This window comes from Lycium barbarum, chromosome 12 (genome assembly GCF_019175385.1).
Source record: "Lycium barbarum isolate Lr01 chromosome 12, ASM1917538v2, whole genome shotgun sequence".
NCBI lineage: Eukaryota > Viridiplantae > Streptophyta > Magnoliopsida > Solanales > Solanaceae > Lycium > Lycium barbarum.
Window position 1 is genome coordinate 73,021,006 of NC_083348.1, and position 14,009 is coordinate 73,035,014.

The following is a 14,009-nucleotide window of genomic DNA, read 5'->3' on the forward strand; positions in this document are numbered from 1 at the left end:
AAAAAGTGAAACCCACCACATCCAAACTCACAGGAAAAAAAAAAGTGGACCCCATATTAATAAAATCAAGCAATATTAAAAAATAAAAGTAAATCCCATATTAAAAAAATAAATAATGTTAAAAAAAAAGTGTTTAGAAAATCAAACAATTAAATCAATAATGATGGATTCATTGTCACATGCATATCAACTCATTAGTGGGAGCAAATGAAATTATTGTACAACAACATACTTAAAATACTTATATATTAAAATAAGATAGAATTTAATTACTTTTTCATTTTTTCCTTACTCTAATAAATGTGAAAAGAGATTAATGTCATAAAAGAAAAAAATACTATTAAATGGAGATCAAATAATTAATAAGGTAAATTAGTGAAATTATAATTCTAATTGACGTTTCCTTAAAAAATCGTGTAAAAAACAACATGACAAGTAAAATGAGTTAAACAAAAAATATTTACTAAAAATTAAAAAATAGAAGTTCTTCATGGCCCCATATTAAACACCAACCAGTATTTAAAAAAAAAAAAAAGTGGAACCCACCACATCCAAACTCACGGGAAAAAAAAAGTGGACCCCATATTAACAAAATCAAGTAATATTAATAAAAAATAAATGAATCCCATGTTAAAAAAATAAACAATGTTAAAAAAAAAAGTGCTTAGAAAATCAAACAATTAAATCAATAATGATGGATTCATTGCCACATGCGTATCAACCCATTAGTGGAAGCAAATGAAATTATTGTACAGCAACAATTTTCGTAGCAAACACGAATAAAATAAAGTTTTAGATACGGAGCACAAACTACAATGTTATATTAATCATATTTTGAATATATATATATATATATATATTATCACTATCTAAACACAACTACATATACATAAATACACTATAATCCGAAGTGTTGGACCCGTGCGCAGCACGGGCATAAACCATCTAGTTCTATTATTTATGCAATGGTAGGCTAGAAAGGCTAAAGAGGTTTTTTCAAAAATCACAACGATAGCCCAAAGTCATCTCTCCAACCAACATAATCAAAATTAGCATTGAAAGACTAACCGGGCAAGTTCTAGATGATAAAAGTAAACACAAAAATTATTCAACAAACACTCACCACACATGGCATATGAACTAGTTAAGATGGATCAATTTCATTTCCTAAGCAAGAACAACTAGTGCAATATCTCATAATCCAAAGTAAACACAACTAGTAGGTAAAAAGTCACCAAATGAGCCAAAAAATTGTCACAAAGATCATTCTTTCCTATGCACCTTGCTTTTTAACTTCCACAAAACAATTTGGAGGGGTATTCGCATTTCAATTTCACATGCAAGAGACTAACTCTATTAGTACCAAACAAGCCAAGAGTTTCCACATTTTTCCTCAAAGGAGCATCTACACCTAAACTACAAGACTAATGAAAGAAGCTAAGAAAGAAAATAAAATAATAAAAGTGACTAATCCACAACATGCCAACAAAACAAAATCTTCAAAAATTTGAGCAAGTTCCATTTGTAACAACGTTTATTCACAACCACACCAACAGTCACAAAACAAACCCGGCAAGGGCACATAATATCCATAAATAAGACAAAAGCCCGGCAATGGCACAATTTATGCATAACCAAAATATAATGTGCTATCACATGCCACCCCCAACTACAAACATTGCAGTGTCCTCACTGCACATAATCAAACAAAACATAAAATAGTTTAAGGGCAATTAATTTTATTTTTTTTTGTCAGCACCTGCGACTCGCAAGCATGACCTGCGGTTCGCAGGTGATGTCACTGAGTCAGCACCTGCGAAACGCAAGCATGACCTGCGAATCGCAGGTGATGTCACCTGAAAACTTGGTGTGGCTGTTGGGATCTATTTCAACAGCAGCTACTGGTTTGTGGCTACTTTGAAACCCCGGCCTGCTCAAAACAATTCCAAAAATTATGAAACTTTGCAAATTAGTCAAAAGCAATAAAATAAACTATTCTAAAAAATAAAATTTCAAAAACGACTAAAAAAATTTTAAGACGATGGGTTGCCTCCCACCAAGCGCTTGAGTTAACGTCGCGGCACGACGGTTACCAATTTCACCACTTTTCCTTCCATTTAGAAGATATGAATTTGTGCCCCAACTTTGAATCAAGATCATGATGACGCTCATGGGGCGGTGGTAGAAAAACAAGGAGGTCAACTTTCGGGTATCGCATTTTGCACTTCTTAGCCCGTAAGTGAGGCATGTCATTTTGTCTTCTTGGCATAACAAACTTCAAAATGAAAACGCTTTGATTTTCATCTCCAAAATTCTTCATAGGCTTGGTTGGTTCAACTTCCATATCATTCTCCAAGCACAACGTTGAAAAATGGCTAGAATGAGGTCCAACGCGCTCAAATTCCAAATTTGCATGAATTTTGACATCCTCACCCAAAAATGAACTAGAGTCTTCAAAAATTATTTTATGAACTTTTTTATGCAACTCTAGTATCATTTCTTCAACTTTGGCATCATTCACTATTTTTGGGTTGGTAGGCTGGCAATTTACCATTAGCTTATGAAAATCAATCTTGGCCTCTTCTTCATTGGAAACCAACTCAAAATTACAATCCATGGCCCTTTGATATTGAGCATCACATGCCACAATCTTTGTATTCAATTCGGCCTCCAATTTCGGGATAGCAATTTCAAGTAGCTCCACTTCTTGACTTTGTTCAACATGCATTTTTAGAAATTTTGTGATCCCCATAGGCTTCAAGTTGTTGAGCTTGATTCATTAGCTAATCATGGCTCAAAATTTCCATTTTGTCAAGTTTTTCTTCATTGTGAGAGTCGTCCAACTCTTGTAAAAATCCATCCATGGTGAGATACACCTTTTGGATAGTTTCATCATCTCCATGTTGAACTTCTTCCCACAATTTGGTCAAGACTTGCCCATAGTTTTCATTCCTCCCCATTATGCTTTTCAAAATTTCCTCAATTTCTTCTTTTTGAGAATTGGAGATTTCTTCTTCCAGATTTTGTTCTTATTTAAGTTGAACCACTTCTTCACTTTCACAACTTTCATTGTGGACACAAGAATTTTCGGGCTCATCTTTCAAATTTGAAATCTCTTCTTCAACCAATTCATTTTGAGGAGTAGACACTTCCATGACAATTGAGGAATTTGCATCTTCTAATGAATCATTCATTCTTTTCATAGTTTCTCCATTTTCTAAAATGGATTGTTGGACGAGTTTTCGCTCTTCCTCAATTTTAGCTTCCCGATCTAAGTATGTTTGGAGCATTGCCATGATGCCTTATTCATTATTTGATCTCCATTTGATATTAATCTTTTTTCACATTTATTAGAGTAAGAATAAAAATGAAAAAGTAATTAAATTCTATCTTATTTTAAAATATAAATATTTTAAGTATATTTATTTTAGTAATCATAACAAATAAATGACATGGTGGAATAACAAATACAACAATTAAATATGTACAATGTTATATCAATCGTAGCAAACACTAATATAATAAAGTTTTAGATACGGAGCACAAACTACAATGTTATATCAATCGTGTTTTGAACATAATATATATATATATATTTTATGCATAAAAATAGTGCAAACTAATAATGTCCAAAAGGGTGGGCCCCATACTAAACAACACCAAGCAATATAAAAAATAAAAATAAAAAAAAAACTATATAAAGCATGGGTTTAGACCCATGCTTCGTCGTCCGTTGTCCCTTAAAAAAAAAAGGGTGGGCCCCATACTAAATAGCACTGAGCAATAAAAAAAAAAAGTGGAACTCACAATCTCCAAACTCATGGGAAAAAAAAAGTGGATCCCATATTATCAAAATCAAGCAATATCAAAAAAAAAAAAAAGTGAACCCCATATTAAAAAAAATATAATGTTAAAAAAAAAGTGCTAATTTTGTATTGGTAGCAAACACTAATATAATAAAGTTTTAGATACGGAGCACAAACTACAATGTTATATTAATCGTGTTATGAACATAGTATATGTATATATATTATATGCATAAAAATAGTACAAACTAATAATGTCCAAAAAAAAAAAGTGCACCCCATAAAGGGTGGACCTCATACTAAACAACATCAAGCAATATAAAAAAAATAAAAAAAAAGTGGAACCCACCATCTCCAAACTCACGGTAAAAAAAAGTGGAACCCATATTAACAAAATCAAGCAAAAAAAAGAAGAAGTAAAAAAAGTGGAACCCACCATCTCCAAATTCATGAGAAAAAAAAAGTGGACCCCATATTAACAAAATCAAGCAATATAAAAAAAAGTGAATCCCATATTAAAAAAACAAACAATGTCAAAAAAAAAAGTGCAGACTTAGTATTCGTAGCAAACACTAATATAATAAAGTTTTAAATACGGAGCACAAACTACAATGTTATATTAATCGTGTTTTGAACATAGTATCCCATATTGACAAAATCAAGCAATATAAAAAAAAAAAAAAAAAGTGAATCCCATATTAAAAAAAAAATAATGTCAAAAAAAAAAGTGAAGACTTTGTATTCGTAGTAAACACTAATATACTAAAGTTTTAGATACGGAGTACAAACTACAATGTTATATTAATTGTGTTTTGAACATAATATATATATATATATATATATATATATATATATATATATATATATATATATATATATATATATATATATATGCATAAAAATAGTGCAAATTAACAATGTCAAAAAAAAAAAGTGCATTCCATATTAAAAAATCAAACAATATTCATGTAATTTTCAAAGTATCTCATTAAGTCAATAATGATGGATTCATTGCCACGTGCGTATCAATCCATTAGTGGGAGCAAATGAAATTGCTTTTCTTCAAAAAGTTAAGTAGTCAAACCATACAGTTTTTTTTTATATTAGCCTGAGATCTAATCTAGATATTAAACTGTTGTATTTGCTATTTCGCCATGTCATTTATTTGTTATGTTCACTAAAATAAATATACTTAAAATATTTATATTTTAAAATAAGATAAAATTTAATTACTTTTCTATTTTTATTCTTACTCTAATAAATGTGAAAAGAGATTAATGTCGTAAAAAAAAAATATATCAAATGGAGATCAAATAATGAATAAGGTAAATTAGTCAAATTATAATTCTAATCGACGTTTTCTTAAAAAACCATGCAAAAGATAACATGATAAGTAAAATGAGCTAAACCGAGAATATTTACCAAAAATTAAAAAATAGTATTTTTTTCGTTTAAATAGAAAATCAATTTTAAACATGTAAAATTAATTTAATAATTTGAATTAGAATTATCCAAATCAAAATTTGATAAAAAATAATAACTATTTTACACCTTTAAATTAATCGAATGAAAATTGAAAGTATCAACTGATGCTTGAATATTGCTATTGTTTTATCTCAAAGAGAGGAAAATAGTTTCCTTTTAAACAAGTCTTCTCTTTTAAAAAATATTAATAAATTTACCGATTTTGTATTCGTAGCAAACATTAATATAATAAAATTTTAGATACGGAGCACAAACTACTATGTTATATTAATCGTGTTTTAAACATAATATATACTCTCTCTCTCTCTCTATATATATATATATATATATATATATATATATAATCACTATTTAAAGACAACTACATACATATAGATGCATTATAATCTAAAGTGTTGGGCCCATGCGCAGTACGGGCATAGACTGTCTAGTAACAAAAGAAAACCTTGATGATAATAGAATGTTTGGTATATTTGACTCCTTTCTATAGAGACATTTCTCAAAAGAACCTCACGCGTACTGTCACGGGTCGCCTCCTTTATAGTGTCTGTGGTACACTAATGGCCCGTGCGGCGCCCGTAGTCCAGGCGGACTACGAGCCAGCCTAATGATAGTCCCAAGACTCATGGCATGATCTTAAGTCCATGGCTTTGGAGGCTTAGCTTCAACGGTGCTGCTGAGACGATGTCAAGGCTTTGGCCTTGCTTTGCTAGAATGCCCCTGTGGTAGGTTTCCTATGTTCTGTCTTTGCCTGCACTCACACTTGGGGTTGGCTATGGACATGACAGTCCCTCGCCAAGAGCTGAGCGTCACGGGTGCGCGCACAGTCCAATCCTCTGGCTTGACACTAGTCGGGTGCCGGTACGCCCGAGCGGTGCGACGCCTGAGTAGGGCAACTCTTGAATCCTTGGCCTATGTCATGGGTGTTCTTTGTAGTATGCCTATGATGCGGCTTTGCTAAATGTAGCCCTCGCGACATACTTCCATCTTGCACGGTGCAGCGTCGCCCTACGACTGCACGTCTAGGCCAACGGACCCTTGCTCGCTAGGCTGAACCTGAGCCAAGCTCACAAGTCAACACACGAGGCTCTTAGGATGGATGCCTCGAGTGTTCAATCGGCACAGAGGGATTTCTTATTCTCAAGGATAGCCCGCAGGGCATAGTCGGTCCATACGTCAAGCCTCCGACCCTCGTTGGGCGCCCAACGCTGGCCTGTGGCCGAGCGCCGCCCATAGAGTTGCGTGACTCGTATGGGTACCTAGGATCCAATGGGGATGCCTAGGCAGGCCCTTGAGGTTGTCCCCCAAGGATGCTCACTTAGTACGGCTTGATGGTGGCACGTACGGGGGAGGCTGGCTGAGCTGAGACACCTCTGCCCCCCTTATATATGCTTTAAAAATAAAAACCCAAGGTTTAGCACTGGACATGATTCTGCCCGAGAATCACACTTGGTCTTTCTTGATGATTCGAACTCCAAATGAAGCGCCGTCTGTTCCTAACTCTTTCTCTTGACTTCCTTCACTCCTCCATGAAGTTTCATCTCATTCCCATGCTCGTGGAATGCGATATGGCCTTAGGAGCTTTGACACTGACACTGCTCCTTGGCTAAGTCAAGCCCTTAGGTAAATGATGTTCAAATGACGCCAAACTTGGTAAGCATATTCAATAACATCCTAGGAAGGGTGTGTTCACCCGAAATCCCAAGATTCCATCTGTGGCTCGGAAATGCTCGGGACTGACACTCAGGCTCGCACGGGGTCGCTCGTGCGTCGACGACCCGTGGGCTTATCTCAGATCCTTGCTGAACTTCCTCGCTCCTCTTAGGATATGCAATGGGGCATATCTATGATGATTGTGGACTCCGGTCCGTCGGAACCCATGTTGGTGCACGTCGCCCGCACGGCTGACACTGCCTGCGGGGCTGACACTGCCTGTGGGCTGGCACTGCCTGCGCGGCTGACACTGCCTGCGCGGCTGACACTCGCCTGCGGGGCTGACACTGCCTGTGCGGCTGACACTGCCTGCGCGGCTGACACTGCCTGCGCGGCTGACACTCGTTTGGCCCGCTCGGGGCATGCAGGGTTACGGGCGCCAAGGCACAATAAAGGCAGCCCGTAACAGTACTTATGATTACTAACTTCTTCAGTATTGTCGATGCTCTAAACATCTTGAGTAAATAGCCGCAACTTACAATACTTCAATAGCGCAGAAGCAAAGAAAGATGCAACAAAGCAAGCACCAAAAGAAATAGATAGTAAATTCATCTCGGTACAAATGAATAGAGCAGCTAGTTGTGCAATTACGGCGAAAATGTTTATTTATTTATTTATGTATTCAAGAGTTCAACATGACAAGATCTGTTTGGATTCAAGAGACTGAAGTTGCAGTTACTTGAAACATACCCAGTTCACAATGTCATGCACAAGGAGAGTAGGAAAAACTTTGACCTATTACTGCTGCAAATTAAAGTATTAAATTACAAAAATTATGTTCAATTTGTTTGAATATGCTAGTTTTTGAAAGCAGCTGTGATGAAGCCACTACAAAAACTGGGCTTTGTGGAAAACTAGAGGCCTGAATAGGACGGACAGGCGACTCCCTCATGCTCTAATGTGGTTTATAGTGGCCAAGAGAAATCATAGAGCGTCCGAGGACGTTACGATTAACTCACCCAGATTCAAAGCTTTTCTCTTTCATTTTTGGAGAACTTCTGCAGCACAGATGGCTTCAAATTAACTTCGACAAATTGGATGAACTTTAATAGGACCTCCTCTTTTTAGTCTTGACTGGTTTAGGTTGTATTAGCATACATCCCTTTTTGTAGAGAAATACATTTTGGACCTAAAAGAGGAAACAATTGAAAAATACTGAAATTGAGAACACAGCCCAGGACAAACCTTCCTTCTAAAGCGAATGGCGGTGACAAGGACTTTAACTTGTAATAAAAGATTCGAAAAATGTTTACTCGGTTGCAAAGAAAATGTATCACAACTTACATATTCCAGTCTCTTTCGATACAATATTATAACACTCAAGTGCTGAACAATAGAATTTCAGCACCACAGAACTGGAAGATTCAAATCCAACAACAATCACTTTTACTATAATCAGCAATACGGAACATAAACCCAAGACAATGAGCTCCATTTTAAGTTTATAACTCTGATGATTGTTTCAGGATTCATTACGTACAGTAGTTACAGTTCAAAAAATGTCGTGAGCCTATCAGATTAATAAGCCTGAAGTCCTTCAGCTCCTTTTCTCCATTCTTCTCAAAAAATTCCCTGTTGTAATTTTTTTTGAACAGTGTCCATGATGTCTCCTTTGATATCTGTCAGCATTTGTTCAAAACCCCCTCAATATACCCAACAACCCCGCCATTATTTGCATCATATCAAATATAAGGCAGGATACTATTTCTCATCAAATGATTTAAAGAGTAACTACCCTTTTTCAGATTCTCACTCTTTGAAATAACCCTAGCCACATTCGGCGAACACCCTCAATACGAGCTCTCGAATTTCCCAATTCTAGAGTCTATTATCAAGTATACTTATGGTTCAAGTTTTTACTAGGCTTACTTGAATTTTCCTTTTCTTTTCTGATGTAGTCATCTTGACAGTTAAACAAATGAGTAAACCAAATCTAAAATTGTTACTTGTCCTAATTTGCCAATTGGCATACAAGCTTCTAATTTATAATAATAGGAGCACTGTACCCTAATCTCTGTAGCTTTACTACAAATACTGAAGATACTGAAGTCTAACCAAACTGAGCATCGGTGGAAACTAGCACATTTGTTTTAGTAGAGGTTGCAACGAGAGAGTAGTTGAGTAACTCAGCTCCTCAGATTTCTAGGCAATACCCCTGAATTAGCTTAAGAACCAGATTAAATAATCTGGTCTGGGAGCAAAAGAGGTGTTTTTACAATCAAGGATTTGGAAAACTAAGGCCCTCTTGTTTTTTCTGGGCAGTGGTCCATGATACAGTGCTGACACATCAATATATGCAAAGAAAAAGCAGTAGTATTTATAGCAGATGCTTTATGTGCGAGGCAGAAACTGAAGATACAGAGCATATTTTTATCCATTGCCCAATTGAGGGTAATGCCTTCCGTTAGCCAAGTAACTTTTCTGGAACTGGTCAGCGAAAGATCTAAGAGGAAAAGAAAAACTGGAAAACAGTACCAGCTTGTGTGTTGTGGATCACTTGGAAATGGTAGATGAATCACAGGGAGATCAGAATCTATTCTCAGGTTGAATCAAAATGTTAACATTTTCATGCTATTTGGTATAATCTGTAAGATGTATATGTCATGAAAACAGTAATAGATTTCCTCGGTCATCTAGGGGTGTAGCCTGTCCTTTTTCATCATTTTATTTTTTCTACTCCAGCTTGGTGCTATTACATTTATGAATAAAAATTTATTTTGCTTATGAAAAAATAATAATAGGAACACTCCTACAAGAAACCACATGCGCAAAGAACCAACAGCTTTCAATCAGCTTAGTTTTAACACATACAGACAATGAGTTGATCAACAGAAGCAAGTAAATTACCAACTGACACTCATACAGCCAACAGTTTTAAGTTAGCTTACCATTTCTTATGATAGTGAAAACCAACAGCTCACATAATTCGATTCGGTTCACTAGAACCTTCATTTCTTGTAAAGGCCCTAAAACAGAATCCAGGGAATACCTGAACAAAGGAGAACCATACATGTGACATATCCATGAACTGGATTAGGACAGAAATAGGTTATCTCCAGTTGGCAGTTAAAAGGCCCTGTATTTTTTTTTTCTTTTCATTGAATCAATTTAAGCTCCTTTCAAATGCCTTCGAAGTTCTTGTGGTCCTAAAACTAAAAATAAATTCACACATAATGAGGTTATTTTTAAGTATGGAGGTAAGAGTCCATAAGCTTTATTACTATCCTTTTCATTAGAGATTTAAACTTGTCGTTAATAACTTGTTGATTGCTTTGTAATTGTAGCTTTAAATGGATTTTAGTATCAAAACTAAGAGGAAACCTAAAACTTCCCACTTGAGGTCACCCCACAGGTATTTGTGATGATATGATGAATCTTGCGAACTTGAGAGATTGAATAGTGCAATTTTTATTGTCCTCATTATTTTTGTGCACTAAGTGTGAAGATCAGATGAACAACAATGATCTTAAACTTTGGAGTAACATGGAAAAGAAAAGGAAAGTAACTATGTGTTTGTAAGTAAGATGAATGTAGAAGATGACTAAAGAAACATAAAAGGAAAGCGATGGACTATGGTTTTATAAATGCATATGCAAATACCCATGTGAATGTTATCTGATGGGCTCGAAAGACTTGATAACAGCATATAGTATGCAGCCTTGCTATCTAAAACTTTGTTCTTTATATTATTCGATTCATGACAGCCTGTGTCAATATTCCCTTGTCCACACTAGCTAAAAGCATGGCATGAGCATTAACAGGGCAAAACCCATCCCCACTCTATATTTGCACCAACACATTAGATGTTAATTCTAAAAGAGCACTAGTCACAAATCAAGGCACTGTTAGTCTTACTTATGTGTTATGTTAACCTATGAGGTAAAGATTTATGTAATAAACACATCCTGTATCTATTGTGTTAGTGCAAATACCGGGATATAAGGTAGGCGCATATCACACTGGTTAATGTAGTCTGATATTAAGGGTCGTTTGGTAGCTAGTTAGAAGGCAAGTTATTCATGTATTAAATCTCGCATTAGTGAGGTAAGTTAACAATTAATACGGTGTTTGGTTTGCAATTTAGAAACCAACATAACTAATACATTATATGTTATGAGAAAATCTATCTAATTATTTTATGCAGGATAGAGGATGGAATAACTAAACACTACATAACTAATACATAGATTTCCTCACAAATAATCCTTACATTACTAATATATGCATAACTCTAACCAGCTACCAAACGACCCCTTAAGGGTAGAAAGATAGCTGGCCGTGCCACTATTCACCATGTTTCGAAGCTATAAACAGCGGATTTATGGTTATCCAAAAAAAGAACACCAGATGCTAAGAGAACTAGAGAGCTAGAGTGAAATACTTGCAGCGAGTAAAGAACTTCACTTTCCAATAAAAAAGTACTGAGTTGTTTTTCCTATTAAATGTCACCCAGAGGGGAAATTGAACAGTCCAAATTGACAAGAAAAACATCAATTTTCCAATCTGGACAAATTCCTAACTTTCTATGTTTATTGAGAAACAAAAACTTTCTAGGGATTACCTTAAAAAAAAATTGAACTTCCTGTCAGTATTTTCAGCCTCATGAATGTTATGTATAAGATCCATTAATTCAGAAAGATTATTACATAACACAAATATAAACACCAAGAACGATAAGAAAGGTACCAAAAAGAGCAAGACCAACACGTGTCTCTTCACCAAGAATCAATCCAAAAACAGCAGTGGCAGCAAAAGTGGTGGCATTAGTAACAGGAACAGCTAATGAAATTGGTGTATCACTCAGAATTGCAAAGAAAGTAGCTGATGCTGACAGGTTTACAATAAATGGCAATGAATACTGCCATATTAACACAAGTTTGAACCAATTCTTGAGAGTGGTAATCACTGGGTGCTGCGGTGTGTTTGATTGAGGTAATGATTTGATGGTTTCGTCCCATTTGATTGCTCCTTTTCGCATTAGGGCATTCGTCGCTCCCCAAACAAGCCCTACTGTCACCATCTTCTCCACTTCTCCAACCATCTTTCCCCTCAGGTTTTTTTTTTTTTTTTTCCTTCTCAAAGTATTTGGGAGCCGTTATTACATATTTTCCCTGTGTAATTATGAATTTGACCCTAAGTGAAAAATAAGTTATATCTAAATGACAAAACTGGTCCTTTATTTTTAGTAATGCGTTTAAAGTAGTTCCTTAAATATCATCTGACCAGTTTTTATTTTTTAAGTTTGTGAAAAAGTGAACACTTTCATTAGATATTTACCAAACTTTAATCGGAATTGTGAAAAACATTTAACCAGAAGCACCAATTTTTGGTCGAAATCAAGAAACCGCAATATAAAAAACTACGCCAGACAAAAATAATAAACCACATATAACTGAAATTGCATTTCAAAAAGTTGCACTACACTCTTGAAATAGATCGAAATTAGCATAAACTACAAAAACTGTGCTTCTAAATGTGAAATTGTTCATTATTTGAAAAAAATCAGAATTTTGAATTTTGCATCCTTAACATATGGTGAACCCGCTTTAATTTTATGCCTTTTCTATTATATTTTACCATTTACACCGTAACTTATTCATTCCTTTGGAGAAAATGGCAAAAATAATCTCTTATCTTTGGGGCAGGATTGTCGAAAAAATATTATAGTATCTCAAAAATAAAATAGTCTTTAAATATCTCTAACGTCTGAATCATTCCTTGTAAAATTTAATTACTTTTTTATTTTTATTCTTACTCTAATAAATGTGAAAAGAGATTAATGTCGTAAAAAAAATATATCAAATGGAGATCAAATAATGAATAAGGTAAATTAGTCAAATTATAATTCTAATCTACGTTTTCTTAAAAAACCATGCAAAAGATAACATGATAAGTAAAATGAGCTAAACCGAGAATATTTACCAAAAATTAAAAAATAGTATTTCTTCGTTTAAATAGAAAATCAATTTCTACTTTGTTTCATTTTAAAAATGTAAAATTAATTTAATAATTTGAATTAGAATTATCCAAATCAAAATTTGATAAAAAATAATAAGTATTTTACACCTTTAAATTAATCAAATTAAAATTGAAAGTATCAACTGATGCTTAAATATTGCTATTGTTTTATCTCAAAGAGAGGAAAATAGTTTCCTTTTAAACAAGTCTTCTCTTTTAAAAAGTATTAATAAATTTACCGATTTTGTATTCGTAGCAAACATTAATATAATAAAATTTTAGATACGGAGCACAAACTACAATGTTATATTAATCGTGTTTTAAACATAATATATACTCTCTCTCTCTCTCTCTCTCTCTCTCTCTCTCTCTCTCTCTATATATATATATATATATATATATATATATATATATATAATCACTATTCAAAGACAACTACATACATATAGATGCACTATAATCTAAAGTGTTGGGTCCGTGCACAGCACGGGCATAGGCCGTCTAGTTATAAATAAACAGATAAGTGCTTAAAAGGTTTTTTTTTTATATGTAAGGATAATATTGAAATTAATAGAAAATATAGGGGATAAAAGGGTAAAGTTATTGGTCAAATCAAAATGGCTTTTAAGCAAAAAAAAAATAAGTTGGAGCTGAGTAATTTTTTGGTTTTGACTTATTTTAAGCATTTTTTAACTTAATTTAAGCTGTTTTCTACTTTTTACCAAACACCTAAATAAGTTAAAAATGACTTATAAGCTGGTTTGACCAACTTATAAGCCAATCCAAACGGCCTCATAATCCCCACTATCTTTGGGTTTGGACTCAAAATCCACACACGTTGTTTTACCTAAGAGCACTAACGGGTCATTGGTAGCTAATTAGGAATTAAGTCATTCATGTATAAAATAAATATGATATTTAGTTTGTAATTTAGAAATCCGTATAACTAATACATATACTCGTATAAGTAAGTTGAAATGACAATATTACCCTTAATACTCCGTCCGGATCAAAAAAAGTGTCTACTTAGTCATTTGTAGAAAATAC

The 14,009-nt window shown here is 34.2% G+C and overlaps 1 protein-coding gene across 4 annotated transcripts; it reads right to left on the reverse strand.

Moving 5' to 3' along the window:
* Positions 1-7,619: 7,619 nt before the first annotated feature.
* Positions 7,620-12,112, reverse strand: LOC132623722 (uncharacterized). 4 transcript variants are annotated; one of them, XM_060338525.1, is made up of 2 exons: positions 11,691-12,110; positions 7,620-8,002 (listed from the first exon to the last, which is right to left on the reverse strand). In XM_060338525.1, the coding sequence occupies exons 1-2, from the start codon at positions 12,043-12,045 to the stop codon at positions 7,986-7,988; spliced, it is 372 nt and encodes a 123-aa protein (XP_060194508.1). In that variant the 5' UTR covers positions 12,046-12,110; the 3' UTR covers positions 7,620-7,985. The 4 variants fall into 4 exon arrangements, with proteins under 4 accessions (XP_060194508.1, XP_060194506.1, XP_060194505.1 ...); XM_060338523.1 differs by having other exon boundaries at positions 7,998-8,133; positions 11,691-12,111; XM_060338522.1 differs by lacking the exon at positions 7,620-8,002 and adding an exon at positions 8,550-8,623 and having other exon boundaries at positions 11,691-12,112.
* Between the last annotated feature and the right edge of the window lie 1,897 nt (positions 12,113-14,009).